The 27,074-nt window shown below is 47.3% G+C and overlaps 1 protein-coding gene across 1 annotated transcript in view; it reads left to right on the top strand.

Moving 5' to 3' along the window:
* Positions 1 to 27,074, top strand: part of LOC112221520 (plexin-A2-like) — a 314,405-nt gene that overhangs the window by 180,278 nt on the left and 107,053 nt on the right. Inside the window, exon 5 of the mRNA XM_042303787.1 lies at positions 11,591 to 11,691. Coding sequence (XP_042159721.1) covers positions 11,591 to 11,691 — 101 coding nt within the window. The remainder of the gene's footprint in view (positions 1 to 11,590; positions 11,692 to 27,074) is intronic.

Genomic DNA, 27,074 nt, shown 5'->3' with positions numbered 1-27,074 from the left:
GTCAGAGCGTATTCTTGTTAGTTAGTGTGTCCGTGTGTTTGTGTGTGTGTGGGTCCCCGTGCGCTCGTGTCCGTGTCCGTGTGTTTGTGTGTGTGTGGGTCCCCGTGCGCTCGTGTCCGTGTCCGTGTGTTTGTGTGTGTGTGGGTCCCCGTGCGCTCGTGTCCGTGTCCCGTGTGTTTGTGTGTGTGTGGGTCCCCGTGCGCTTGTCCGTGTCCGTGTGTTTGTGTGTGTGTGGGTCCCGTGCGCTCGTGTCCGTGTGTTTGTGTGTGTGTGGGTCCCGTGCGCTGTCGTGTCCGTGTCCGTGTGTTTGTGTGTGTGTGGGTCCCGTGTCCGTGTGTTGTGTGTGTGTGGGTCCCCCGTGCGCCCGTGTCCGTGTGTTTGGTGTGTGCGCTCGTGTCCGTGTCCGTGTGTTTGTGTGTGTTTGGGTCCCCGTGCGCTCGTGTCCGTGTCCGTGTGTTTGTGTGTTTGTGTGGGGGTCCCGTGCGCTCGTGTCCGTGGCCATGTGTTTGTGTGTGTTTGGGTCCCCGTGCGCTCGTGTCCGTGTCCGTGTGTTTGTGTGTGTGTGGGTCCCCCGTGTGCCGTGTCCGTGTTGTGGGTCCCGTGCGCTCGTCCCGTGTGTTTGTGTGTGTTTGGGTCGTGCCGTGCCCGTGTGTTTGTGTGTGTGTGGGTCCCGTGCGCTTGTCCGTGTCCGTGTGTTTGTGTGTGTGTGGGTCCCGTGTGTCCGTCCCCGTGTCCGTGTCCGTGTGTTTGTGTGTGTGTGGGTCCCGTGAGCTCGTGTCCGTGTGTTTGTGTGTGTGTGGGTCCCGTGCGCTCGTGTCCGTGTGTTTGTGTTTATATCCGTGCATGTGTGTATTGACATGTGTACGTGCGCTCGTACTTCTGTAAACCCACGGGCCTTGTGGCTCTGTAGTGTCTAAATCAGGGGTGTCAAACATACGGCACGCGAGGTGGACCAATCCGGCCTGCGACTGGTTTGAGTAAAGAAAATAAACGTATATGAACTCAATATACTTCAAAATGACTAAAACCAAATCAAAACCGTGTAGAGATGATGGACATTCATTCATACAGTTTCTGGACTGTCCAGCTTGCTAATAATCACTGTGCAAGTGTAACGGATGTGAAACGGCTAGCTAGTTAGCGGTGGTGCGCGCTAAATAGCGTTTCAATCGGTGACGTCACTTGCTCTAAGACCTTGAAGTAGTGGTTCCCCTTGCTCTGCAAAGGCTGCGGCTTTTGTGGAGCGATGGGTAACGATGCTTCGTGGGTGACTGTTGTTGATGTGTGCAGAGGGTCCCTGGTTCGCACCCGGGTATGGGCGAGGGTACGGTCTAAAGTTATACTGTTACAGTGTCAATGGACTGACATACATACACTTCCCGATAATAATCACTAGACAGTCAGAGAGCGTATCAAATGCAAGAAACGATCGATAGAGGACCATTTTTAAAAAACATTTTGACAGCAAGGAAATGTTAGCAATTTTCAGTGTGGCCCTCTGGTCCTCGATGAAGACCGAATGCGGCCCCCAGGGCAAAATGAGATCCACACCCCTGCTCTAGATGGTTCAATTGAACCAAATCAACGGGCTCAGCCCAACTCCATTAAACCAACACAACTAACATCTCTGTGGAGGACAGGAGCCGCTCTATGTCATCACACCTCATGGAGAGAGGAGAGGAGGGGAAAATCTACGGTCTCCTCACCTCTCCTCAGAACTCTTCACTTCCAACAGAGCTACAGCTGTCCCTAATCTGATATTCAAGAGTCTACAAAAGAAATTACAGTACACAGAAAATACATCCTACTCTCTGGCATGTAATGCATAAAGGATGTAGACTATATAGTACCTCTGACATGCAGTATGTAGACATATATAGTACCTCTGACATGCAGTATGTAGACATATATAGTACCTCTGACATGCAGTATGTAGACATATATAGTACCTCTGACATGCAGTATGTAGACATATATAGTACCTCTGACATGCAGTATGTAGACATATATAGTACCTCTGACATGCAGTATGTAGACATATATAGTACCTCTGACATGCAGTATGTAGACATATATAGTACCTCTGACATGCAGTATGTAGACATATATAGTACCTCTGACATGCAGTATGTAGACATATATAGTACCTCTGACATGCAGTCTGTAGACATATATAGTACCTCTGACATGCAGTATGTAGACATATATAGTACCTCTGACATGCAGTATGTAGACATATATAGTACCTCTGACATGCAGTATGTAGACATATATAGTACCTCTGACATGCAGTATGTAGACATATATAGTACCTCTGACATGCAGTATGTAGATATATATAGTACCTCTGACATGCAGTATGTATGCATGTATGTGTACTATCTTTGACATATTTGCCAATGGGCACGTCAACTAAGACCCTATCGGATTGTCTCCAGCATACTCCCTCTCTTTACTTCTGAGGAGAGAGAGAGAGAGAGAGAGAGAGAGAGGCTGTATATTGTATATGGTCCCTGTGGTGGTCTCAGAGCTAAGAGAGTGGTCAGTGTGGTGAATGTCAGAAGGAGAGAGTGGATTTGTGGGAGTGTGTGTGGGCAGCGGGATGTAGTAGAAGTGGCCCCTGGCCTTATGGAGTGTCTCCGTGGGTTTAGCAGACCAGATTACAGAGGGGGGTGACGGGGAACAGGCAGGGTTAAGGCTGGTGGATGGGGAGTTGGGATATACAGGGTCACCAGCCATGGACTGGTCAATAGTAGATTGTTTCCCCATTTAGAATGGTTCTTTTCTCCCTCCCTCATTTCCTTTCTCTCCTCCTCTCTCTCCCCCTCCCGCTCTCTCTTTCTGAAAGCGAAGTGTGTGGATGGTGGATGATCGATGTGTCTCATTCCAGTGACGTGGTGGGCTGGCAGCTCGCATAAAACATGGATGGGGGTTGAGGGGTGTAAGGGTGTAGGTGGCAGGCTGTCCCAGAGGTGCCAGCTGTTTACCACTCTGTGGATAGAGGGGGGGTTCCAGGCCTGTTGCCTTGGTAACGGCTGTTGGAATTGCTTCCTCTCTGCATTCCTGGCGACAGCAACGGTGGGTTTCTGAATACTGGAACACATCTGGCTTCACTCACACACATTTTCTATCCTTGTATCTCCTTTTTCCCTTTCTCCTCTCCCTCCATCCATCATAGAGGTGCCGTGTGCATAGCTGGGTCTCAGGACAGCATGGCCAATAGAGGGTTAGAATGAAATGACCGTTCAGAATGACCGTTTATCACACACGTACAGAACCAGCTTAGAGGAATCGGCCTGCTTTCTAATGCTCATATATTGTAATTCTCTGCTGTGTGCTGGTCCAAAGAGCAGTAACCTCTTTCCCGTGTGTGTGTGTGTGTGTGTGTGTGTGTGTGTGTGTGTGTGTGTGTGTGTGTGTGTGTGTGTGTGTGTGTGTGTGTGTGTGTGAGTGTGCGCGTCAGTGTTTCTGTTACGAAAATGTGGCGCAGAACACTTGACCAGCAGCTATTTAAGATATTGGACATTTGAGAAATGTACCAGACTGATATGCATTGGGTGTATAACTCGATTAGTGCATCCACTTACCAAATTCTGATGAGCACTTTGGACATATAACTTTTTACATGAACTTTTCCTCAGCCAACAAGATGAGTAACGAGCAACAAAATCACTTGTTAGCTATTTATTTCATTTTTTTAAACCTTTATTTAACTAGGCAAGTCAGTTAAGAACACATTCTTATTTTCAATGGCGTCCTAGGAATAGTGGGTTAACTGCCTCGGCAGGACGACAGATTTTTACCTTGTCACCTCGGGGATATGATTTTGCAACCTTTCGGTTACTAGTCCAACGCTCCAACCACTAGGCCACCTATGTCAATCTACTATCCCCCATTGCAGAAAAGTTGACCTATTCTATTGGTCAGCTCGTCGAGAAAGAAATGGCCTATAGATCCCATAGACGATAGATCCCAAATCCATACAAGCAGTAGTCCTAGGCTACATAACAAACGTTAAAAAGCAATGAGTCTGATGCAACAGATCAGAACGGTTAGGTTAAAACGTTGATCAACTACGTATTATTTCTTCACATTATAAGCGCAGCAATGCGCACAAGGCAGTAGGCTACACGCAAATGTTTGTTCCATAATGCAATTAGCGGGAAAACGGGTTTCATGTGACAGAGAAGAAAAAATCAGATTGAAATTGAACAAGTAGGGGAGATCTAATATGAAACAACTAGCATGGGTTGCTAACATGACCAAGATTGTGCCTTTGGCTACTGGACAAAGGCAGATATGGTCTGATTTCGGCTAGGCTACTTTGAAGCAAGGTAAGACATGCCTCATAATATTGTAACGACCCTGGGTTTATAAGCGCGGAAATCGCATCTGCCGCATTAGCATGCTTTTGCGGCGCGCTGGACTTCGGCCTAGGAGGTCGAGGGTTCGAGACCTGCTCCCTGCCTGTTTCATTACAATATGTAGGTTTCAGGTTTCAAAACAATGAAGTATGTGTTTTCAAAATGCATACGGCCTCCAGCTCATTGCGAAGTGGTGTGTAAACGCGCTAAAGAAGCCTGACTTCCGTTGCCTATGCATTTGATGTTTGATATGTTGTAGCTGCTGTATGCGGACAGATTCTCCGCTAAGGCTCTCTATCTGTATGCTGTACGTGTGTGATAAATAAGATGCTTAACAGATATACTGTACACACGCAGCAATTTAATTAACCTATAGACCGATTAGCATGACCAGTTAAATGTATTTAAATCGACTGGTATTTCCATAAGTAAAAGCCATTATTTCTCTGTGGGATTTTTTCTTCTTCTGGACAATTGGCCAGCGGCAATTTGATTAATTTATCGGCCGAAAGCCAGCTATTACCGGCTAACGGAAACCCTGGTGTGTGTGCGTGCGTGCGGTTTCTCTGAGCCGACATATCAGTCTTTCTCTGACGGTGCTGATGATCTGTCCCTATGTGCTCTCTTTTCATATCTCCATCTCTCTTGCATTCTCTCTCTCCTTCGTTCTGTTCTGACAGCTCTGTCTGCTCAGCCACTTCTCTTTTACTTTCCCCCTCACTCTCCCCTGCTATTTCTTTCCCCCTCACTCTCCCCTGCTATTTCTTTCCCCCTCACTCTCCCCTGCCATTTCTTTCCCCCTCACTCTCCCCTGCCATTTCTTGCCCCCTCACTCTCCCCTGCCATTTCTTTCCCCCTCACTCTCCCCTGCCATTTCTTTCTCTCTCTTGCTCTCTCTTATTCTCTCTCTCTCTTTCTATTTCTCTCAACCAACCAACCAACCAGCCCAAATGCAGCCCTCACCAACTCCGTGAACTGTATTGTTGGGGGATTTGAAGGACCACAGTCAGTCAGTAGGAAATATAATTGTGCTCTTGGGTAAAATGTTTATTTTTGGGGACATTTGGTCAGATTTGTTGCAGATGGGGAGGTTCAAGTCCCCAGTGAGACACTATGGGAGAGAATGAGGGATGTATTGTGAGAGGAAATGGTAGAATGATGACTTACTGGGAAAGATGTGTTGATCTGTGGCTGTCTGAAGGGTGAAAAAGATGAGTGTTGAAATAAGTATATACACAAATTTGCAGCGTAAATGTTTGAGGTCCTCCAATCAGGGGTGAGGGTGGAGATTGGATTATTGAGATCCTCGAATCAGGGGTGAGGGTGGGGATGGGACTATTGAATGTTTTGCTTTTCATTATTTATGTTTTGTGGTTTGGCTTCATGCTGTGAGCGGTGTGTGTGCTGGTCCTGGTGGTTATGGGTAGTTTCATGCTGTGAGGTGTGTGAATGTTGGTCCTGGTAGTTATGGGTAGTTTCATGCTGTGAGCGGTGTGTGTGCTGGTCCTGGTAGTTATGGGTAGTTTCATGCTGTGAGGGGTGTGTGTGTGTGTGTGTGTGTGTGTGTGTTGTGTGTGTTTTGGTCCAGGTAGTTATGGGTAGTTTCATGCTGTGAGGGGTGTGTGTGTTGGTCCTGGTAGTTATGGGTAGTTTCATGCTGTGAGGGGTGTGTGTGTGTGTGTGTGTGTGTGTGTGTGTGTGTGTGTGTGTGTGTGTGTGTGTGTGTGTGTGTGTGTGTGTGTGTGTGTGTGTGTGTGTGTGTGTGTGTGTGTGTGTGTGTGTTTTTTGGTCCAGGTAGTTATGGGTAGTTTCATGCTGTGAGGGGTGTGTGTGTTGGTCCTGGTAGTTATGGGTAGTTTCATGCTGTGAGCGGTGTGTGTGCTGGTCTTGGTAGTTATGGGTAGTTTCATGCTGTGAGGGATGTGTGTGCTGGTCTTGGTAGTTATGGGTAGTTTCATGCTGTGAAGGGTGTGTGTGTGTGTGTGTGTGTGTGTGTGTGTGTGTGTGTGTGTGTGTGTGTGTGCTGGTCCTGGTAGTTATGGGTAGTTTCATGCTGTGAGGGGTGTGTGTGCTGGTCTTGGTAGTTATGGGTAGTTTCATGCTGTGAGGGATGTGTGTGCTGGTCTTGGTAGTTATGGGTAGTTTCATGCTGTGAGGGATGTGTGTGCTGGTCTTGGTAGTTATGGGTAGTTTCATGCTGTGAAACTCGGGCAGGTGGGGGCGAGCGCACCCTCTGACCAGAGCACCCACTGTGGGAGCGCACCCTCTGACCAGAGCACCCACTGTGGGAGCGCACCCTCTGACCAGAGCACCCACTGTGGGAGCGCACCCTCTGACCAGAGTACCCACTGTGGGAGCGCACCCTCTGACCAGAGCACCCACTGTGGGAGCGCACCCTCTGACCAGAGCACCCACTGTGGGAGCGCGCCCTCTGACCAGAGCACCCAATGTGGGAGCGCACCCTCTGACCAGAGCACCCACTGTGGGAGCGCACCCTCTGACCAGAGAAGCCACAGTGGGAGTGGCTATTTGTACTGTCTGTATTGTATTGTTGTTTTAAAGAAAAAAATATAATATGCATATTCAGTACCAGTCAAATGTTTAGACACACCTACTCATTACAGGGTTTTCTTTATTTTTACTATTTTCTCATTGTAGAATAATAGTGAAGACATTAAAACTATGAAATAACAAATATGAAATCATGTGGTAACCAAAAAAGTAGCCAAACTTTGCCTTAAACACTCTTGGCATTCTCTCAACCAGCTTCATGAGGTAGTCACCTGGAATGAATTTCAATTAACAGGTGTGCCTTGTTAATTTGTGGAATTTCTTTAGTTCTTAATGTGTCCATATTATGGCAAAGAGAAATGACAGCCCATCATTACTTTAAGACGTGAAGGTCAGTCAATCAGAAAATGCAAATAGTCTGGGTAGCCATTTGATTAGCTGTTGTGGGAACTTCTTCAACACTGTTGGAAAAGCATTCCAAGTGAAGCTGGTTGAGAGAATGCCAAGAGCGTGCAAGGCTGTCATCAAGGCAAAGGGTGGCTAAAGTGTTTAACACTTTTTTGGTTACTACATGATTCCATATGTGTTATTTCATAGTTTTCTACAATGTAGAAAATAGTAAAAATAAAGAAAAACCCTTGAATGAGTAGGTGTTTCCAAGTGTTTGACTGATACTGTATATACACATTTAAAAATTAAAAAAAAAAAAAAAACATCAATTTACTTACATACTGTAGCCAGCAAACATTGGAAACAAAATGAAGGTGTCCCCAACAGCATGGATGTAAACCTTCACATTTAAAGGTGTGAAGGAAATAAGATAATGCTTTATTTTGAAGGGTTCCCTGCGTAAAGAGCTCATTAAACATTCACAACCCATACAAAATACATTCCTAGTCATGTAAGTGTGAATGACAGTTTTGCGTTGCTGCCTGTGTGTGTCTGGGCTGTAACCTGCCCCTCCTCTCTAATTACCTGCCCACTTGCCGGGTTCCTCTTATAGAGCTTAGACTACATTACTATTCACTTAGAAGAACGATACAATTCATTTATCATATAACGCTACCCGTCGTTGTTTATTGTAATGTGCCACCGGCTTCGTCTTACAGAGTTGTTGTGGGGGGAAACAGGAGAAAAACAACATTGAAGGGATATTAGATCAAATACCGTACAGTACATTATCGTTCTTTGTCTTTGTCATCCTTCAAAACATGTCCACTGGGTGGAGTGAGCATACACACACAGACAAACACTCTCACTCACACACACACACACACACAGTCCCTCGGCTGTCCTCTCTTCTGGACGGGAGGACAGGCCTCATTGTGCTGTCTGTCCTGCTGTGTTGAGTGACTGCAGCGTGTGCTGAGCTGGCTAACAGCTGCTCTGCTCTGAGCCCCCTCTCCACCCTTCCCTCCTCATCTCTCCACCCCTGCACCCTCTGTCATTCTCACCTTCACTGTACAGACCCACACTGGACAACAAATCAATGTTCTCTCTCTGTCTCTCTGTCTAAATATCTCTATTTATGCCTGTTTTGTGTGTCGGCCTTTGTTTCTCTCTTTGTATCTTTTAGTATCGTCTCTGACACCGCCTTGGCTGGTGATGCTATTCCGTTATTAGGGCCTCCCTCCCCCTGGCCGGACAGCTGTATCCACATTTTAACTTTTTATGGCTTAGAAATGGATCTGCCTCAGTCAGCGAAAGTATAGAGTTTTGTGGGGAGAAAACTATTTTGATAGATGACACCGACACACATGATACGGTTGGAGCTGTGAGTGTACCGTCATACTCTAATACCAGAGTATGACTTAGTAGAACAATAACCATGTATTTATTTGTGTCTTCTCCTCTTCTTTCTCCCCATTCTCCTCCACTCCTCTTCTCTCCTGGTGTTTGTGTGTGTGTGTATTAGTGGTCAGACTGTGCTGTGCTGTGTGGGGGGTGGTGTTACTGATGTGTACAGCCCCCTGTGCTGTGTGAAACTCATTACAGCCTGCCACCTGTTTGTCCTAGATCACCCCACCCCCCCACTCCACATCCACACGTCCTGCCCATCTGAGCTCCTGTGTGTGTGTGTGTGGGGTGGGGGGGTTAATGTAACAGGAGTGAGTGTGGAGACCCCTTCACACAGTACAGCCGCTATTGACGCCCCGACTTACGTGTCAATGGCTCCCTTTGTGTGCTGGGGGCCTCACTACAGAGCTAGGGGACAGGTGGGTAGCTATAGGGTCCCAGCCCCTGCCTCCTAACCCCGCCCCAGCCTCTAAACCATCCCAGGGTGATAAAGCCATATACCAGGACTGTGTTTGGGGAAGACAGCCTCTTAAAAGCACCAAAATGGGGTGTTACTCTGCCCCTCCCTCCCAGTGGGCCCCCAGTCTCACACCGGCCATCAATCTGAACAGAGAGACAGAATGAGACAGGGCTGAATAGAGAGAGGTTGGCCTTGTCTGTCAGAGAGCGTTGATCTGCTATGTTTGATTCTTGGGAATAGAAGATACTGTAGTTGGAAAGATAGTGTTGGAAGGATAATGCGTGCATCCATGTTGGTAGTGACTTTCATGTTGTTTACTTACTCTGGCTGTAAAGCCATGTTGGTAGTGACTTTCATGTTGTTTACTTACTCTGGCTGTAAAGCCATGTTGGTAGTGACTTTCATTTTGTTTACTTACTCTGGCTGTAAAGCCATGTTGGTAGTGACTTTCATTTTGTTTACTTACTCTGGCTGTAAAGCCATGTTGGTAGTGACTTTCATGTTGTTTACTTACTCTGGCTGTAAAGCCATGTTGGTAGTGACTTTCATTTTGTTTACTTACTCTGGCTGTAAAGCCATGTTGGTAGTGACTTTCATGTTGTTTACTTACTCTGGCTGTAAAGCCATGTTGGTAGTGACTTTCATTTTGTTTACTTACTCTGGCTGTAAAGCCATGTTGGTAGTGACTTTCATTTTGTTTACTTACTCTGGCTGTAAAGCTAGCAGCTTCTCTGCATTCACCCCGTGTCTCAACATTCTCTCTGTGTGTGTCCGCCTGTTGTGTGGCGATATGCTCTACAGTATGTGGTCTTTGTGGACTGGGGGTGAGTTGCAGGTGTGAGTGGAGCTGGAGCTGTCCTTTGGGCCTGAGGTGAAAAGACAGACATACAGACCTCCCAGCTGGCAGACGGAGCACTGAAAGGCAGAGTGAAAGATGCCGTGTGGTGGTAGCCTCAGAAAAGGTAGAGGGAGAGGCATGTGGCAGAAGAGCTAGCTATCCTCAGCCCGTGGACCGCACTGAAGGGACGTGACACTACGTGGCGCAGATGTGTGCTTTTCACCACCTGGAGCAGGGCTGTCGTTACAGCAGACTGAGTGTGTGTGTGTGTGTGTGTGTGTGTGTGTGTGTGTGTGTGTGTGAATACTGAACTGGCTATATGGAGCCAGTAGCCTAGTAAAGTGAGGTTTCCACATGCCTTCACTTAGATGTTCTACTGGGGGTTTTGATTCCCAAAGCCAGTAATTAGAATGCATTAGTAAAGCAGGTCTAGCTAAAGTGCCACATTTAGTGGTGGAACCATACCATGTTGGAACTCCCATGGCACTTTACAGAGATTGGAGAGAGCATCGATCACAGCTATTTGGTGTTTAACCTTTATTTAACTAAGACAAGTCAGTTAAGAACATGTTTTTTTACAGTGACGGCCTACCGGGGGAATCCGACCTTATCAGCTCGGGGATTCAATCCAGCAACCTTTCGGTTAATGGCCCAACTCTCTAACCACTAGGCTACCTGACTCCCCTATTGACCGACCTGGGTCGCGGCTCCAATGAATACCATTACCAAACACACCAAGACATGGCCAGGCATGGAAATAGAGCAATTTAAGTCAAGTGGTCATGTTTGGCGAGGGAGGTCAACGGAGTTTGACCCCTTGACCCCTTGTGTTCATGGTTTACAGTTGAGTGAGTCATGTTTTGATAAACCGTTGTCTGTTGCAAACATAAGCGATACAACGGCAGTCTAGAGATCTCACGTTCTTCTTAGCAGCTGAGTTACAGCTATTTAGGTAAACATATGAAACACAAGCAAGATGCGAACAGGCAGTCAAAATAGAGATGTAATGTTGTTTTTTCATCGTCATTTGAAACATTGGCCAGTTATTTTCCCAGAAACACTCGCTACGATATGGCGGCATAACTATGAATGTTAATTATCCCAAATAGTAGGCAGTTTAACGTAGTAGTTGACAAATGACGTAAAGAAGTAGAGCTCCGGGCTCCTGGTCGATGCACAATGAACTCGCCCCTTGTCACACTGGTTAAGGGCTTGTAAGTAAGCATTTCACTGTAAGGTTGTACTGTAAGGTTTCACTGTAATACCTGTTGTATTCGGCGCATGTGACAAATAACACTCGATTTGATGATTCGGTTACTGGTTAAAATAGGTTGGTGACGCCTTCATTGGGGAGGACAGCAACGTGGTAATGGCTGGAGGGTGAGTGAGTGGAACGGTGGCAACAACATTAAATCCATTCCATTCGCTCCGGCCTTGTTTTTATGGGATAACAGTATGCAGTGAATGCAAAACGGGAGTATTTCCGTTTCCACTGTAGATGATGTACAGGCCTCATTGTCTGATTCACAGCGGGTTTCCATGTCACGTCTGACTCGTGATGTAACTCAAGATAGTAACTGTATGGTAACTCTGCTGTTTGTCCCTCTGCGCTTCTTTCAGGTGACCCAGGTGCCTATAGAGTCATGTGATCAGTACGGGACGTGTGGAGAGTGCCTGAGCTCCGGTGACCCCCACTGTGGCTGGTGTGTCCTACACAACATGTGAGTATTCACCACACGACCACAAACACAAGCATCACCCGTTCACCTCTCAACCCTCGTCTCCCTTTCTACTGTTTAGTCCGTCTACCTGGCTGCTCATTGGCTGACTATAAAGCCTACTGTTACCCTCAGTAACCTCTTCTCCCAGTGACACAAATTATAACACGCATTCGAGTCAGAGGTGCATCGGCCATCAGTTACAAAGCAATTGGTGGAATGGTTTATGACAGCCTGTGAACCATGAATGAAAGGCTACATAAACTAGCCTACTGTATTCGTGGACGTGTATGTGGCACTTTTGAGTAACTACTGTCTTTCAGCTGTAGAGCCGGTTCAGAGCCAGGTGTCGGCCTGTGTCGTCTGGTGTTGAGTGACAGTTGGCCCGCTCTGCTGTGATGTGACTGAGGTCACTGAACTCTGCTTCACCAACCTATAGAGTCAGCGCTGCCCTCTGAACCATAGAGGCCATCAGTGACACCTGCTGGTGGCTGGCTCTTAGTACAAATCCCTTTACAACCCAAGGGAGAGTGAGAGAGAGAGGAAGAACGAGAGACAAAGTGAGCGTGAGAAAGAGAGAGAGGAAGAACAAGAGACAAAGAGAGAGTGAGAAAGAGAGAGAGAGAGAGAAAGAACAAGCAACCCTGGTCGATTGACTGTATGTCCAGATACACGTGTCTGTGATGAAAGTGAATAGATGGAACTGAAGGGGTTGTAGTTAGATGGATTCGCTCGCTCTGCGTTCTATGCTGTATTTGATGAATAGCCCTGGCTAAACACAACCCACACTCTGAAGAAGAAGAAGAAGCTATAGCTGAATATATGTGTAGCTGCAATCATCATTATTGTAATGGTGACCCCTGCAAAGTGCACTTAAAGTCATTTACATCACTCCAAAACTGGGACAGGACAAATCATTTCCCTGAGACAAGGTAATTGAGCATTTGCACTCCTCCATGCAGGGATGCAGGCAGGGTGTTCTGGGGCGACAGTAACACCCTCTATTATTTTGGGTTAGCATGCCTTCACTGAGATCATTTAGCAGGCCATTAACATTTGCCTCATGGACTCAGTGGGCTCTGATTGTAATCACACTCATTCCTCTGTAGGCCGGGTGCTGCTGATAATCCTGCTCACGCTGCGTTGGGGAACTGTTTATCCTTGCTGAGATGATGCTGGGAGGGAGATCAGCATTGTAACTGAGAGGGCAGCTGGGCAGGACTCAGGAGCAGCTGTTTTTGTGGTGTAATGGTGTGTGTGTGTGAAGAGGTCAGGCCCTGGTATTACGTCAGATTACCATCTGCTGTCCTACACCATAGTGCCCTACTCTGCCCTGCTCTGTCCTACTCTGCCCTACTCTGCCCTACTCTGTCCTACTCTGCCCTGCTCTGTCCTACTCTGTCCTGCTCTGCCCTACTCTCCCCTACTCTGTCCTACTCTGTCCTACTCTGCCCTACTCTGTCCTACTCTGCCCTTCTGCCCTACTCTGTCTTACTCTGCCCTACTCTGCCATTGCCCTTTGTCCTGCTCTGTCCTAGTCTGCCCTACTCTGTCCTACTCTGCCCTATTGCCCTCTGTGTCCTGCTGCTGCCCTAATCTGTCCTCACTGTCCTACTTGTCCTGCTCTGTCCTATCTGTCCTGCTCTGTCCTGCTCTGTCCTGCTCTGCCTATTGTCTTACTCTGCCCTAGCTCTGTCCTGACTCTGTCCTGCTGTCCTTTGTCTTACTCTGCCCTACTCTGTCCTACTCTGTCTTACTCTGCCCTACTCTGTCCTGCTCTGTCCTGCTCTGTCCTATCTGTCTTACTCTGCCCTACTCTGTCCTGCTCTGTCCTGCTCTGTCCTACTCTGTCTTACTCTGTCCTACTCTGTCTTACTCTGCCCTACTCTGTCCTACTCTGTCCTGCTCTGTCCTGCTCTGTCCTGCTCTGTCCTGCTCTGTCCTACTCTGTCTTACTCTGCCCTACTCTGTCCTACTCTGTCCTGCTCTGTCCTACTCTGTCCTGCTCTGTCCTACTCTGCCCTACTCTGTCCTACTCTGTCCCTACTCTGTCCTGCTCTGCCCTGCTCTGTCCTGCTCTGCCCTACTCTGCCCTACTCTGCCCTGCTCTGCCCTACTCTGCCCTGCTCTGCCCTACTCTGCCCTGCTCTGTACTACTCTGCCCTGCTCTGCCCTACTCTGCTCTACTCTGCCCTGCTCTGTCCTACTCTGCCCTATTCTGCCCTACTCTGCCCTCCTATGCTCCATGCTGCCGCCTGTCTCCCACTCTCTCTTTGACCCCAAGCTAGAGGGGGTCGCTCCCCTGTCAGCCCTGCTACCGTACAAAGACAAAACAGAGTGTCTGCTGGTATGGCAGAGGTCCGTAAGAGAGGACTACTTGAGCATCATAATGTCGTTCAGTCTCATAATGCATCTTCTGGGGACGTTGATCAGAAGAGCCTGTTGGTGCAGGGTGGCCATAGCCAACAGGAGGCTGTGTAGAGGAATGGATCTGCATCCTCCCTTCAACTCCTTCAACTTAATAGCATGTGAGTACTGTATGGCTCCATCCTCCACAGCTGTGACTGCCTGGCCACCATGGACGCCTTTCCCTGAATCAATGTTAACTTAATGAAATTAGTGTTCCTTCTTCTCGCCAATGTTTGCTCCTTTTTCCCTGAAAGTGTTGGCACGGTGTCTGTCTGTGCCAAGGAGCTAGGCTCAGCTAGGCTAGAGATGAATCTCTCTCTCTCTCTCTCTCTCTGTTTCTCTATTCCCTCCTTCCTCTCTCTCTCTCTCTCTCTCTCTCTCTCCCTCCCCCTATCTCTCTCTCTCTCTCTCCCCTTCTCTCTTTCTCTCTCTAACCTTCTCTCTCTAACCTTCTCTCTCTCCCCCCATCTCTCTCTCCCTCTCCCCCCTCTCTCTCTCTCCCGTTCTCTCTCTCTCTCCCCCTATCTCTCTCTCTCTTGCCTTCTCTCTCTCTCCCTTCTCTCCCCCTCTCTCTCTCCCCCTTCTCTCTCTCCTTCCCTATCTCTCTCTCTCTCCCCTTCTCTCTCTCCTTCTCTCTCTCTCTCTCTATCTCCTCCTCTCTCTCCCCCTCTCTCTCTCTCTCCCCTTCTCTCTCCCTCTCTCTCTCTCTCTCTCTCTCTCTCTCTCCCCCCTCTCTCTCTCCCTCTCTCTCTCTCTCTCTCTGGAATTAGCTCTCCCAGACACTCAAGATGGTTGGCCTGCCACATGTAAACACCCAGCGCTTTGATCACCCCCTCCCTCTCCCACAGCTGCCACCAACAATCCCCCTCTCTCTCGCTCTCTCTCCCCTTCTCTCTCCCCTTCTCTCTCTCTCTCGCTCTCTCTCCCCTTCTCTCCCCTTCTCTCTCTCTCCCCTTCTCTCTAACCTCTCTCTCTCTCCCCCTCTCTCTCTCTCTCTCTCTTCTCTCTTCCTCTCTTCCTTCTCTCTCTAACCTTCTCTCTCTCCCCCTCTCTCTCTCTCTCTCTCCTCTCCCCCTCTCTCTCTCTCTCTCTCTCTCTCTCCCGTTCTCTCTCTCTCCCCCTATCTCTCTCTCTTGCCTTCTCTCTCTCTTCCCTTCTCTCTCGCCTTCTCTCTCTCTCCCCTTCTCTCTCTCCTTCTCTCTCTCTCTCTCTCCCCCTCTCTCTCTCTCCCTTCTCTCTCTCTCTCTCTCTCTTTCCTTCTCTCTCTAACCTTCTCTCTCTCTCTCCCTCTCTCTCTCTCTCTCCTGTTCTCTCTCTCTCTCCCCCTCTCTCTCTCCCCTTCTCTCTCTCTCTCCCTCTCTCTCTCTCTCTCTCTCCCTCTCTGTCTCTCTCACCTTCTCTCTCTCTCTCTCCCCTTATCTCTCTCCTCTCTCTCTCTCTCTCTCTCTGGAATTAGCTCTCCCAGACACTCAAGATGGTTGGCCTGCCACATGTAAACACCCAGCGCTTTGATCACCCCCTCCCTCTCCCACAGCTGCCACCAACAATCCCCCTCTCTCTCGCTCTCTCTCCTCTTCTCTCTCTCTCCCCTTCTCTCTCTCTCGCTCTCTCTCCCCTTCTCTCTCTCGCTCTCTCTCCCCTTCTCTCTCTCTCGCTCTCTCTCCCCTTCTCTCTCTCCCCTTCTCTCTAACCTCTCTCTCTCTCTACTCTCTCTTCTCTCCCCCCTCTCTCTCTCTCCCCCCCCTTCTCTCTCTCTCTCCCCCTTTCTCTCTCTCCCCTTCTCTCTCTCTCCCCTTCTCTCTCTCTCTCTCTCTCTCTCTCTCCCCCTTCTCTCTCTCTCCCCTTCTCTCTCTCTCTCTCCCCCTCTCTCTCTCCCCTTCTCTCTCTCCCCTTCTCTCTCTCTCTCTCTCTCCCCTCTCTCTCTCTCTCCCCTCTCTCCCCCTCTCTTTCTTCCCCCCCTCTCATATCTTCTCTTCCAAACACACTGTTTTTCCTCTAGCCTTTCTAGTATTTGTTCTGCCACCATTGAAGCGCTGAATGTTAAGGTGGGTAATTAGAAACATGGCAGCACATTAGCCAGCTCTGGTGATGAGGACAGACTAGAGAGGCAGGCAGGGCTGGCCAGGAGTGGAGTGGCATATCTTCTTTCTTCCACACTGGCCCGAGACTCCACACACAGTCCTGTAATTGCCAGCAGCTGCTACAGACAGTATGAGCCCACTGAAAGCATCAAGAAGGGGGGAAAAGAGAGCGAGAGAATGAAAGAATGAGAGAGAGTGAGCGTTTGATGGCCCATACTCAGGCCAACAAAGTGAGCAGTGTTTTGATTGCAGTTCAAAGAAAGCTCATCATCTCTTTCACATTGCCTGGCCCTGAATGGACCAGCAGCAGTTGGTTAACTGGCGACCTGGTCTGACAACCGTCTTCACCACTCAGAGCTAGGGATGCACATATCGGAATCGGCCGATATTAGCTAAAAATGCCTAGATGTCTAGTTTAACAACAATGTTAAAAAAAACAATGTCAAAGGTACCGTATATGTTACAAAAAAATATACCACCTTTATTTAACCAGGTAGGCTAGTTGAGAACAAGTTCTCATTTGCAACTGCGACCTGGCCAAGATAAAGCAAGCAGTTCGACACATACAACAACACAGAGTTACACATGGAATGAACAAACATACAATCAATAATACAGTAGAAAAGTCTATATACAGCATGTGCAAATGAGGTAGGGAGGTAAGGCAATAAATAGGCCATGGTGGCGAAGTAATTACAAGTAATTATTACTTCGAAGTCATAAAGCCATGTAAGATTTTGCACTACACGTACACCACAGCGTTCCTAACCTAGCCCACAATGTCTGCTGTGTAGATCGAGGAGTCGAGCAGTTGAAAGAGTAACAACATTTCAGCGAGACAACTCAAAGGCGAAATCCATTAAAGCCAAGATAATGGAATTCATTGCCCTCGACGATCAACTGTTCTCTGTCGTGGGTGATCTTGGCTTTCGCCGACTGGTCGAGCACCGGTACGCATTATCAAGTGCGCTATTTTTCAGATGTTGCCCTAAAGGAGTTACACAGTAATAGCGTCACTGCTATTAGCTTCACGACATACATACCATGGAACGCCGTTTGGGTCTTTGCGTGTCAAAAAAGATACAGTAGCACTGTCAAAGCTGGACAAAAAAGTCTGCAAACAAGCAAACACCCGCCACAAACCATGTGTTTACAATACCGCATTGGTAATAAAGCATAATTTGTTCGGCCGCCACTTCTGGGGTAGCTAACTTTAGCTTGGTACCTAGCTAGCACCAATACAACCAGCCTGAAAACAATGACCAGTAGAACCTGCAGTCATTTTCATTATTCTTAGCAATGATTTAGGAATCCTTGTAAGTATTAGCTAGGTTGCCACTTGTTGTTCGCCTAATGAAATTGAACATCATGAGTTCATGAAAATAAATAGCTAGCAGCTACGTAACCCTGTTGCCCAAAGCTAACGTTATAAGCAGCCAGCTAGCTTCATCTGGCTAGTGAGGTTCGACCGCACCAGGTTATGTGGTGGGAAGCTAGCCACAATAAAGATTAGGCACAATAGTGGAATTTGCGGTTTGCCTTCAAACTAAAAGTATGCCACTGACAGTGATGCAAATGAATACAAATAGTAGAATTATGCCATTTTTTACCCCTTTTTCATGGTATCCAATTGTTTTTTTAGTAGCTACTATCTTGTCTCATCGCTACAACTCCCGTATGGGCTCGGGAGAGACGAAGGTTGAAAGTCATGTGTCCTCCGATACACAACCCAACCAAGCCACACTGCTTCTTAACACAGTGTCATCCAACCCAGAAGCCAGCCGCACCTATGTGTCGGAGGAAACACAGTGCACCTGGCAACCTTGGTTAGCGTGCACTGCGCCCGGCCCGCCACAGGAGTCGCTGGTGCGCGATGAGACAAGGATTTCCCTACCGGCCAAACCCTCCCTAACCCGAACGACGCTAGGCCAATTGTGCGTTGCCCCACCGCCATCCCGGTCGCGGCCGGTTACGAAAGAGCCTGGGCGCGAACCCAGACTCACTGGTGGCACAGCTGGCGCTGCAGTACAGCACCCTTAACCACTGCGCTACCCGGGAGGCCCTCCATACTTTTATTTTGAAGGCTATCAGAGAAGTCCATTATTGTGGCTCATCGTTATTGTGGCTAGCTTCACATAGATGGTCTGATTTGTCACGATTGAACTCTGGTTTTGATCTGGAGAGGAGATGTGATGGCTGAGGAAGGTTGGAGGATGAGGAGGAGGGGGGAGGGATCACCCAGAATGAAGGGTGCTGATGAAAGTGCAGGGTAGACTAGTTGGAGGAGAGTAGATCAGCAAGCGTACAGTAACATAGCATTATGTCACATTTATGTAAGGCAGAGACAGGCTCATAGCCAGTCCGTGGACCTCATTGGATGAGCCTTGTTTTCCTTAGTCCGTCCAAGGATCTCATTGGATGAGGCCTCGTTTTCTGACTCAGTCCATAAAAAGCTCATTGTTTTACAGAGGCGTGTTTGCATGGCGGCTGCAGTCGATTGAAGGATGAGGCCCTCTGTACAGCGTGACTCAGTCTTTGATGGGCAAAGCTGTGGGCACACACACACATCCCAGCTGCAAACCACCCTGCATCCCACTGCTGGCTTGTTTCTGAAGCTAAGCAGGGTTGGTCCTGGTCGCTCCCTAGATGGGAGACCAGATGCTGCTGGAAGTGGTGTTGGAGTGCTAGTAGGAGGCACTCTTTCCTGAGGTTCTACAAAATATCCCAATGCCCCAGGGCAGTGATTGGGGACATTGTCCTGTTTCAGATGGGACATTACACGGGTGTCCTGACTCTCTGTGGTCACTAAAGAGCCCATGGCACTTATCGTAAGAGTAGGGGTGTTAACCCTGGTGTCCTGGCTAAATCCCCAATTTGTCCCTCAAACCACCATGGCCACCTAATCATCCCAGCTTACAATTGGCTCATTCACCCCCCCCCCATAACTATTCCAGGTCGTTGCTGTAAATGAGAACGTGTTCTCAGTCAACTTACCTGGTAAAATAAAATAAACACAGACACACAAACTTCTGTCGGTGATGGGATGTTGTCTGTCTATCTGCAGATATACCCCCTCACAATGTCCTACAGGGCACCACAGAGCATCAGCTGTAGTGTAGGAGTTGGCACTGTCACTGCCCAGCTGAAGTACCACCTGGGTTGAAGATGAATTTACAATCTCTCTCTCTCTCTCTCTCTCGTTCTATCTCTCTCTCGTTCTCTCTCTCTCTATCTCTCTCTCGTTCTATCTCGTTCTCTCTCTCTCTCTCTCTCTTTCTCTCGTTCTCTCTCTCTCTCTTGTTCTCTCGTTCTCTCTCTCTCTCGTTCTCTCATTCTCTCATTCTCTCTCTCTCTCTCTCTCTCTCTCTCGTCTCTCTCTCTCTCTCTCTCTCTCTTCTCTCTCTCTCGTTCTCTCTCTCTCTCTCTCTCTCTCTCCATCCACCCATCTCTCCCACCCTGTAACCTCTGTTCCTTCACCACCAGAGCAGCATCCATCCACCACATCCACAAATCAATGTGATTAGTGTAAACGCTGTCCATTGATTTGTTCAGCACCCTGGCAAGCCATGCACAGTCTTACTACATCACCAAGCCCTCCGTCAGGGGTTTGGGACTTGGCCCAAATCTTTATTACAGAGGAATTGATTTAGGACATGGTCCGTGTTTAAACAGTGTTTCTTAAATTATAGCGCTCCTATTTCTAATCCTCTTGTCTGATATACATTAGGTCTAATTAAACAGTCTTTATTGCATTACTGCTAATTGGCAACAGTAGGGAGTTTAGCACATGGCTAGTGTCTTGGCCCATCATGATTTGAATGGCAGTCGTATAGACTCCAGTAGCCTTTGTGCCATCCTAGACACTGTACAGTAGCCCACAGTGACACAACCTCAATGGCCCCATACAGCCATTATCATCACCTGCCTAATTGTTGTCCCCATTGGGAAACTAGTGGACATTTTATGCTTTCTGTGCTAGAGATCATTCAGTACTCGTTAGTGAGAGGCTACTGCAGTGTTTCCCAAACTCGACCCCCCCCCACGTTTGGTTTTTACCCTAGCACAAGACAGCTGATTCCAAACATCAGAGCTCGATGATGAGTTGGTTATTGGAACCAGCTGTGTAGGGCTAGGGTAAAAAACAAAACGTGGGGGGGGGGCAAATTTGGGAAACACTGCAGTAGCCTCTCACTAACGAGTACTGAATGATCTCTAGCACAGAAAGCATAAAATGTTGAGTAGTTTCCCAATGGGGCAGGTAATGATAATGGCTGTATTGGGCCATTGAGGGTGTCTCAGTGTGTCTAATGGCCAGGTTAACAGTGTGTTCTACAGTCAGCACTAGGTGCTACTGACACTGCATCAATCTCCCTCCCAAATCAACTGTTAATGAGATATCGATCAACAACATGCCCTACATATCAATAGTTCCATGTAACTATCTGAGTCAGTACCATTATTATTCATTATGATGGCATATTTACCTATCGCATTGTTATTACCATGGAGATGGGTTTGATATGGAAACCAGGCCAAGATCATGTCAACTTTATCTTACGCCCATTCTCCCTCCCTCCCTCCCTCCCCCTCCCTCCCTCCCTCCCTCCCTCCCTCCCTCCCTCCCTCCCTCCCTCCGTTGTTTCATTTACAGCCAGAGATATGGGGAAGGGGGAGGGGAAGGGGATCCAATTACTGTATTACTCATAAGCCAATTATTAATAAAGATCTGGTTCCTCTTTACTGGAGCCTGTTAGCGAGCCTGCCATTTCTCTTTACACACCTCCATCTCTCTTTCCATTACTCTCACTATCTCTCTGTTTCTGTCCATCTTGCTCCCGCCCTCTTCTCTCTCTCTCCCTCACTTTGCCTCTTTCTCCATCTCTCCATATCTCTCTCTCTCGCTCTATCCCCTCTCCTCTCTATCTTCTCTATCCTCTCTCTCCTCTATCCCCTCTCTCCCCTCTCTCCTCTCTCTCCTCTCTATCCTCTCTATCCTCTCTATCCTCTCTGACATAGAGACCACACAAGCCCATTTTGTGCCTCAGAAATGCATCACCTTTAGCAGATGTATAAAACATCACCAGTCTCTGTGCTGTTGTTGTTGTTTTGTGGCGTGACACTACAGAAGCCACAATGCCCGGGGAACCTCACAAAACAATACTTTCCTGACCTCAGTGCTGAAGTCAGGAGTGTTGTTCTGTTCTGGTCAGACCTCAACACAAGCCTCTGTGCAACACGAGTCAGCCTGAATAGCTAAACATCTTTGCTGCAGTTAGGCTCTTTGAACGGCTCTCTTCCCCCTCTCTTCCCCCCTCTCTTTCTCTCCCGCCGCCTCAATTTGAATAGATATTCATGCGCATCAGGGAGGAAGCAGAAAAACACTTAATTTGCACAAATATCTGGGTGTTCTGGGGGGGAAATTAGCATGTAGCTCAGCCCAGCACAGCAGCACAGCACAGGGCTGTTCACAGTAATCACTCTTCATTCAAAATGGCAGTGTGATGTGATCTGAGCGCATTGGGAGTTGTACGCATTTTGTCTGCCTCCATACATACATATTTACATAGACATGGGTAGCAGTCGAGACAGTCCCCAAGCAGGTGTCCATCCAAGCAGTTAAGGCAGACAATACAGACAGCAGATAAAGGAGAGGAGAGGAGACCGCCCATCCTGTAACATAACAGATAAGGATGTACACCTACTTAGTCTGTGGATGGTGGATCTGTTGTTGTATTAAAACACCATTAAATATTCACTATACATACAGTGTCTCTATCTCCCTCTTTCTCCATCCGTTCATTCCCCTTCACTTCCATCCGACTTTGTTCATCTTAACTCTTCCCTCCTATTCTAGGGTTCTGGTTGTTCTTTGTCCGATAACAGTAAAGGAAGAGGTGAGAGGGAGAGAACGTAGGGCACAATTACCGTGTTACCGACGGTTCCGAATGAAGAGTGTCATGAAAGTGAAATATGCCAAAACTGTTTCAAATATATGTGTGACCGACCACCTCGATTCAATCTTAAATAGCAACATTGAAATTATGTTTTTTTTTTTTTACGCTGGATAAAAGTAGAGACTCAGAGCTACAAAATGGTACACTGCAGTTGAGGAACAATGGGAAAGCAATTCTGCTTTGAAACTTGTAACCCCCACTCTCACGGCCGTCGAATGAAGTAGACCAAAGCGCAGCGTGGTGAGGGTACATATTCCTTTTTATTAGGATGACGCCGACAAAAACAATAAACAATACAAAAACAACCGTGAAGCTTAAGGGCTATGTGCCACAACCAAAGTTAACTACCCACAAAGACCGGTGGGAAAAAGGGCTGCCTAAGTATGGTTCCCAATCAGAGACAACGATAGACAGCTGTCCCTGATTGAGAACCATATCCGGCCAAAACAAAGAAATACAAAACATAGAAAATAGAACATAGAATGGCCACCTCACATCACACCCTGACCTAACCAAATAGAAAAATAAAACATCTCTCTCTAAGGTCAGGGCGTGACAGTATGGCTCTTGAATATTTTGGTACACCTACTGCAGAGCTCTTCTTTCGACACCTATTCCGCATCATTCACGCCCTCTTAAACATTAGCCCCACCCTATTAGCTCTTTAAGGATTCACATGTGAGGCCATGTGCTAAACAGAGTGAGTAAAGTAGCGTAGTAAACAACCAAAGATTTCAGGACTAAAAGTGGTGAAAGTAGTAGCCTACAAGAAGAAAAAACTCCAGGTAAGAGTACACTCTAGTCCTTGGCCTATATCCTAATCTGACTCTGGTGCAAGTGGTTGTTCTTCACATTACCCTCTCCATCGCATTACATTACTATATCAAGTAAAATCGATGTTTATTTGTCACATGCACAGGATACAGAAGGTGTCAATGGTACACTGAAATGGTTGCTTGCATATTTGCATAGTAGCAATATCAAAACCGCAAGTGTCCAGATAATAATACTGTATAAATATTTTGTAATTATTACATGATGCTTACCCAGACACACTTGTCTGAATGAATTGGTCATGTGAAAGAAACGCTATAACCAATCCCCAGCCACATGTAGCTAAGTGGATGGGTCACTATTGTTTAGACATGTACACATGTTCATGAAATACAATAGATGGCTGTAATCACCCCCAGACACACCTGGTCTAACTTTATGGGTCATGTAATCATCTGGCAAAGTGGAGTATTTTGTTTAGCCATGTAGCTAGCTAGCTAGCTAAACAATGAACCATAATCCCAACCCATACTATTAGCAATACATACTCAATGTCATAGCTAGCCACAATGCAGTACATTCTATAGTATGAACCTGCAAGCTAACCAACTAGGTTTAATGTTAGCTAGCTAGCTAGCTAGCTAATTTTAGACTATAACTAGCAATGCAAATGGGTTTCTGAGATACAAATAATATTACTACACAGATCATACATGTAACGTTAGCTAGCTAGCGAGCCAGCAAGCTAATGTACCCGAGCTAGCTAACAGTATGCTTTAGCTTGCAATGAAAATGACTTTTAACAATGTGATTGAAAGTTTGTTGCTCCTTGCTGGAACAAGCAAGGTGTTGGGTTTGCACTTGCTTCTGTAGCCACGAAGTCAGATTCCACAGCCACAAAGTCAAAATTGGCAAAAAATAAATAAATAAGCGTTTTGGTCTTAATTTAAGGTTAAAGTTAGGCATATGTTTAGCAATGTGGTTAGGCTTAGGTTTAAATTCAAATTTTAAGAAGAGAAATTGTAGAAATGGGTGGCGTTTATGACTTTGTGGGTATACAAGCTAGTATTTGGTTGCCAAGGCAACACCCCCCACAATGCTGCAGCAGCCCACATAGAACCTCTAACCCTGGCAATTTGACTGATAAACTCATGGGTATAACAGATGTGGTAGAGGTCAATCGAACTCGACCGAAACAATGAAATTGCCTTTGAAATGCATGGGGGGCCGTGTTGGAAAGATCACGAGTTCCCTCATTGCCCCCCAGCAAAATGATCCTACATTTAGGCTATTGTTTATATGTGTATTACACACTATGTTGAGGTGAAAATAGAAGTAAAATGTTTGTACGGATGTCAACCCCAACACATGTTTATGTCATCATCACCGATCAACTTCACTACAGATAAAAACGACTTTGGCTACCGCCACAGGTTTCTGTTTGCTAGCTATGCTAACCAGCTTAAACAAACAGGAAGAAAGTATTTCGCAGTCACTACTTCTAAACCTGAAAAGGGACAACTTCTACATGTTATGCCGCGAAAACAGCCAAATATATCAAAATCGGACTTAAGTAACCACATTATGGGCCAGTTACAATACATGAATCATGACAGATTTGATGAATGTGCACCAATATGGTCAGTGGAACGTCTGCGTTCCATTGACTCCTTCACCGCATCTATGGCTGCATGGGCAATCATTTTCATGGTGCATTCAAATGATGCCAACTGATGTGGCTTTTTGTAATGTCAGTTGAGTTCAACAAATCACAGCACCTATTTTAGCACACACTGTAGTTCGTGCTTTATGGGTACACTCGCAACGTTCTGACTAGGTGGAATACAGGTACCACCAGAAGTGTATTTTTCATAGCAGGTTAGGATAATTCATGTAGCAGGTTAGGAGAATAAGGTTAAGGTTAGGAAAAGGGTTAGGGTTAGCTAAAATGCTCAGCTAACCTACTATGAAAGCTCACTTCCAGTCGTAGCTGTACTCCCTCTCGTCACAACCCACTCGCAATGGCCGCCAGTCTACCCATTATGCCGTTATTCTATATGTGGCATGTACATAGTCTAGACATAGTATGTTAGCAGTGATTGTCATCGGTAGCAGTAGATCAACAGAGAGTGCTGTCTGTGTGGTTTTGTGTGTTAAAGGGAAAGTTCAGGCCAAATCTATATTTGGGTTGAATTCCCCTTACCTTGAGTTGTGGCTGAAGGCCCCATGCTGACAGAATCCACAATAATCCATCATTTACTCCTGCCGCTGGAGCATCGTCGAAATTCATGAATGTGAACAACAGAACTGACTTTAGCAGGGATTTCCATCAGTAGCAGTAGATAGACAGAGAGTGCTGACTGACTGAGGTCTGTTCTACTTCAGCACCTTGGACAGGGCTTGGTTTACAGCCATGGCCACCTGCTGTAGTGCTGCCTGTACTGTCTTCAGCTGCTCTGAGGAGCTATTAATAAAGGCCCCATTAAACTAACACTGTGTGTGTGCGACCGTGCCTGGGTTTGTGTGTTAAAGGGAAAGTTCAGGCCAAATCTATATTTGGGTTGAATTCCCCTTACCTTGAGTTGTGTTCTGAAGGCCCCATGCTGACAGAATCCACAATAAGCCATGACTTATGAGTTAGCATATTAGCATTGTCAAAATTCATGAATGTAAACAGCCGAACCGATGTTGGCAATGCTGCTCTGCAAGCCCAAACTTCCTCAAAAACACTTCAGACTAAGTTCGGTAGCGTCAATACTCGCAAAGAGTTCTTCCCAGTGAGAATGTCGTTGCTTTCGAAGTAATATCAGATTATTCCAATGCACTGATAGTTCCATCAAGCCACCGGCGAGTTTGTTCACAGCTCTGGTAATTGGTCCGTATCTGATAGCCCAATGGAATACAATTCAACTGTACTGTCCATGTTACAGCCAACCACAGGAACAGATGCGGCTGTGAAACTACATGACGGAATGGTTCCAGTTTTGTGTGACAAAATTCCAGCGATTATCTCAGCGTTGTGCACTTTAAAAACATCCCTGCAACCTCCACAACTACCGAACTTAGTCTGAAGTGCTTTTGAGGAAGTTTGGACTTGCAGAGCAGCATTGCTAACATCTGTTCAGCTGTTTCTATTCATTCATTTCGACAATGTTAACTCCTGGCTGTGGCAGGACTAAATAGTGAATTATTGTGGATTCTGTCACCATGGCCCTTCAGACACAACTCAAGGTAAGGGTAATTCAACCCAAAAATAGGCCTGAACTATACCTTTTAAGGATGTGTGCATTCCACCCCTTCAGGAATCTGAGTGATCCGGCACAAAGCAGTGGCAGGGCTGTGAATGAAAGGCTAGTGGAAGAAGAGAGGGAGGAGAGGAGAGAGGGAAGTGAGGGAGGAGGGGGGGGTGTACTGTAGTCAACATTCAAAAGCATGCACTTCATCTAATGAGAGAGCCAAGAGGTCAGTCTTTAACTACACACAGATAATGGCTGTCTCCTGAAACCATGGCAACAATACCTCTCCACCTCCCCCCGCCCCCCCTCCTTCCTACTCTCCCTCCCTTCCCCTCCTCCTCCCCCCACAGTAAAATCAATGCAGGGCTTTTTGTTAGCTTAATGACCGCTCTGGTTTGGTCTGTCTGAATGTCCTGTACCTCCACCATGAGGTGTACATTCAACATCTCCCTCCCTGCCTGCCTGCCTAACTCCCTGACCACCTAGCTCCCTGCCTGCCTAGCTCCCTGCCTGCCTAGCTCCCTGTCTGCCTAGCTCCCTGCCTGCCTAACACGTTGCCGGCCTAGCTCCCTGTCTGCCTAGCTCCCTGTCTGCCTAGCTCCCTATCTGCCTAGCTCCCTGTTTGCCTAGCTCCCTGTCTGCCTAGCTCCCTGTCTGCCAAGCTCCCTGCCTGCCTGCCTCCCTGCCTTCCTAATTCTCTGCCTGCCTGCCCAGCACCCTGCTTCCCTCCCTCCTTGCCTCCCTCCCTGCCTGCCTAGCTCCCTACCTGCCTCCCTACCTGCCTCTCTACCTGCCTCTCTACCTGCCTCCCTACCTGCCTCGCTACCTAGCTGCCCCGCTTCCTTCCTGCCTCGCTTCCTACCTACCTGCCTCTCTTCCTGCTTTGTTGCCTCTCTCTCCAAAGAAAAGTCACATTAAGGATCATTTCCTTC

Source organism: Oncorhynchus tshawytscha, linkage group LG22 (genome assembly GCF_018296145.1).
Source record: "Oncorhynchus tshawytscha isolate Ot180627B linkage group LG22, Otsh_v2.0, whole genome shotgun sequence".
Taxonomy (NCBI): Eukaryota; Metazoa; Chordata; class Actinopteri; order Salmoniformes; family Salmonidae; genus Oncorhynchus; species Oncorhynchus tshawytscha.
The sequence above is the reverse complement of the archived record's forward strand: the minus strand, read 5'-3'. Positions and strand labels throughout refer to the sequence as shown.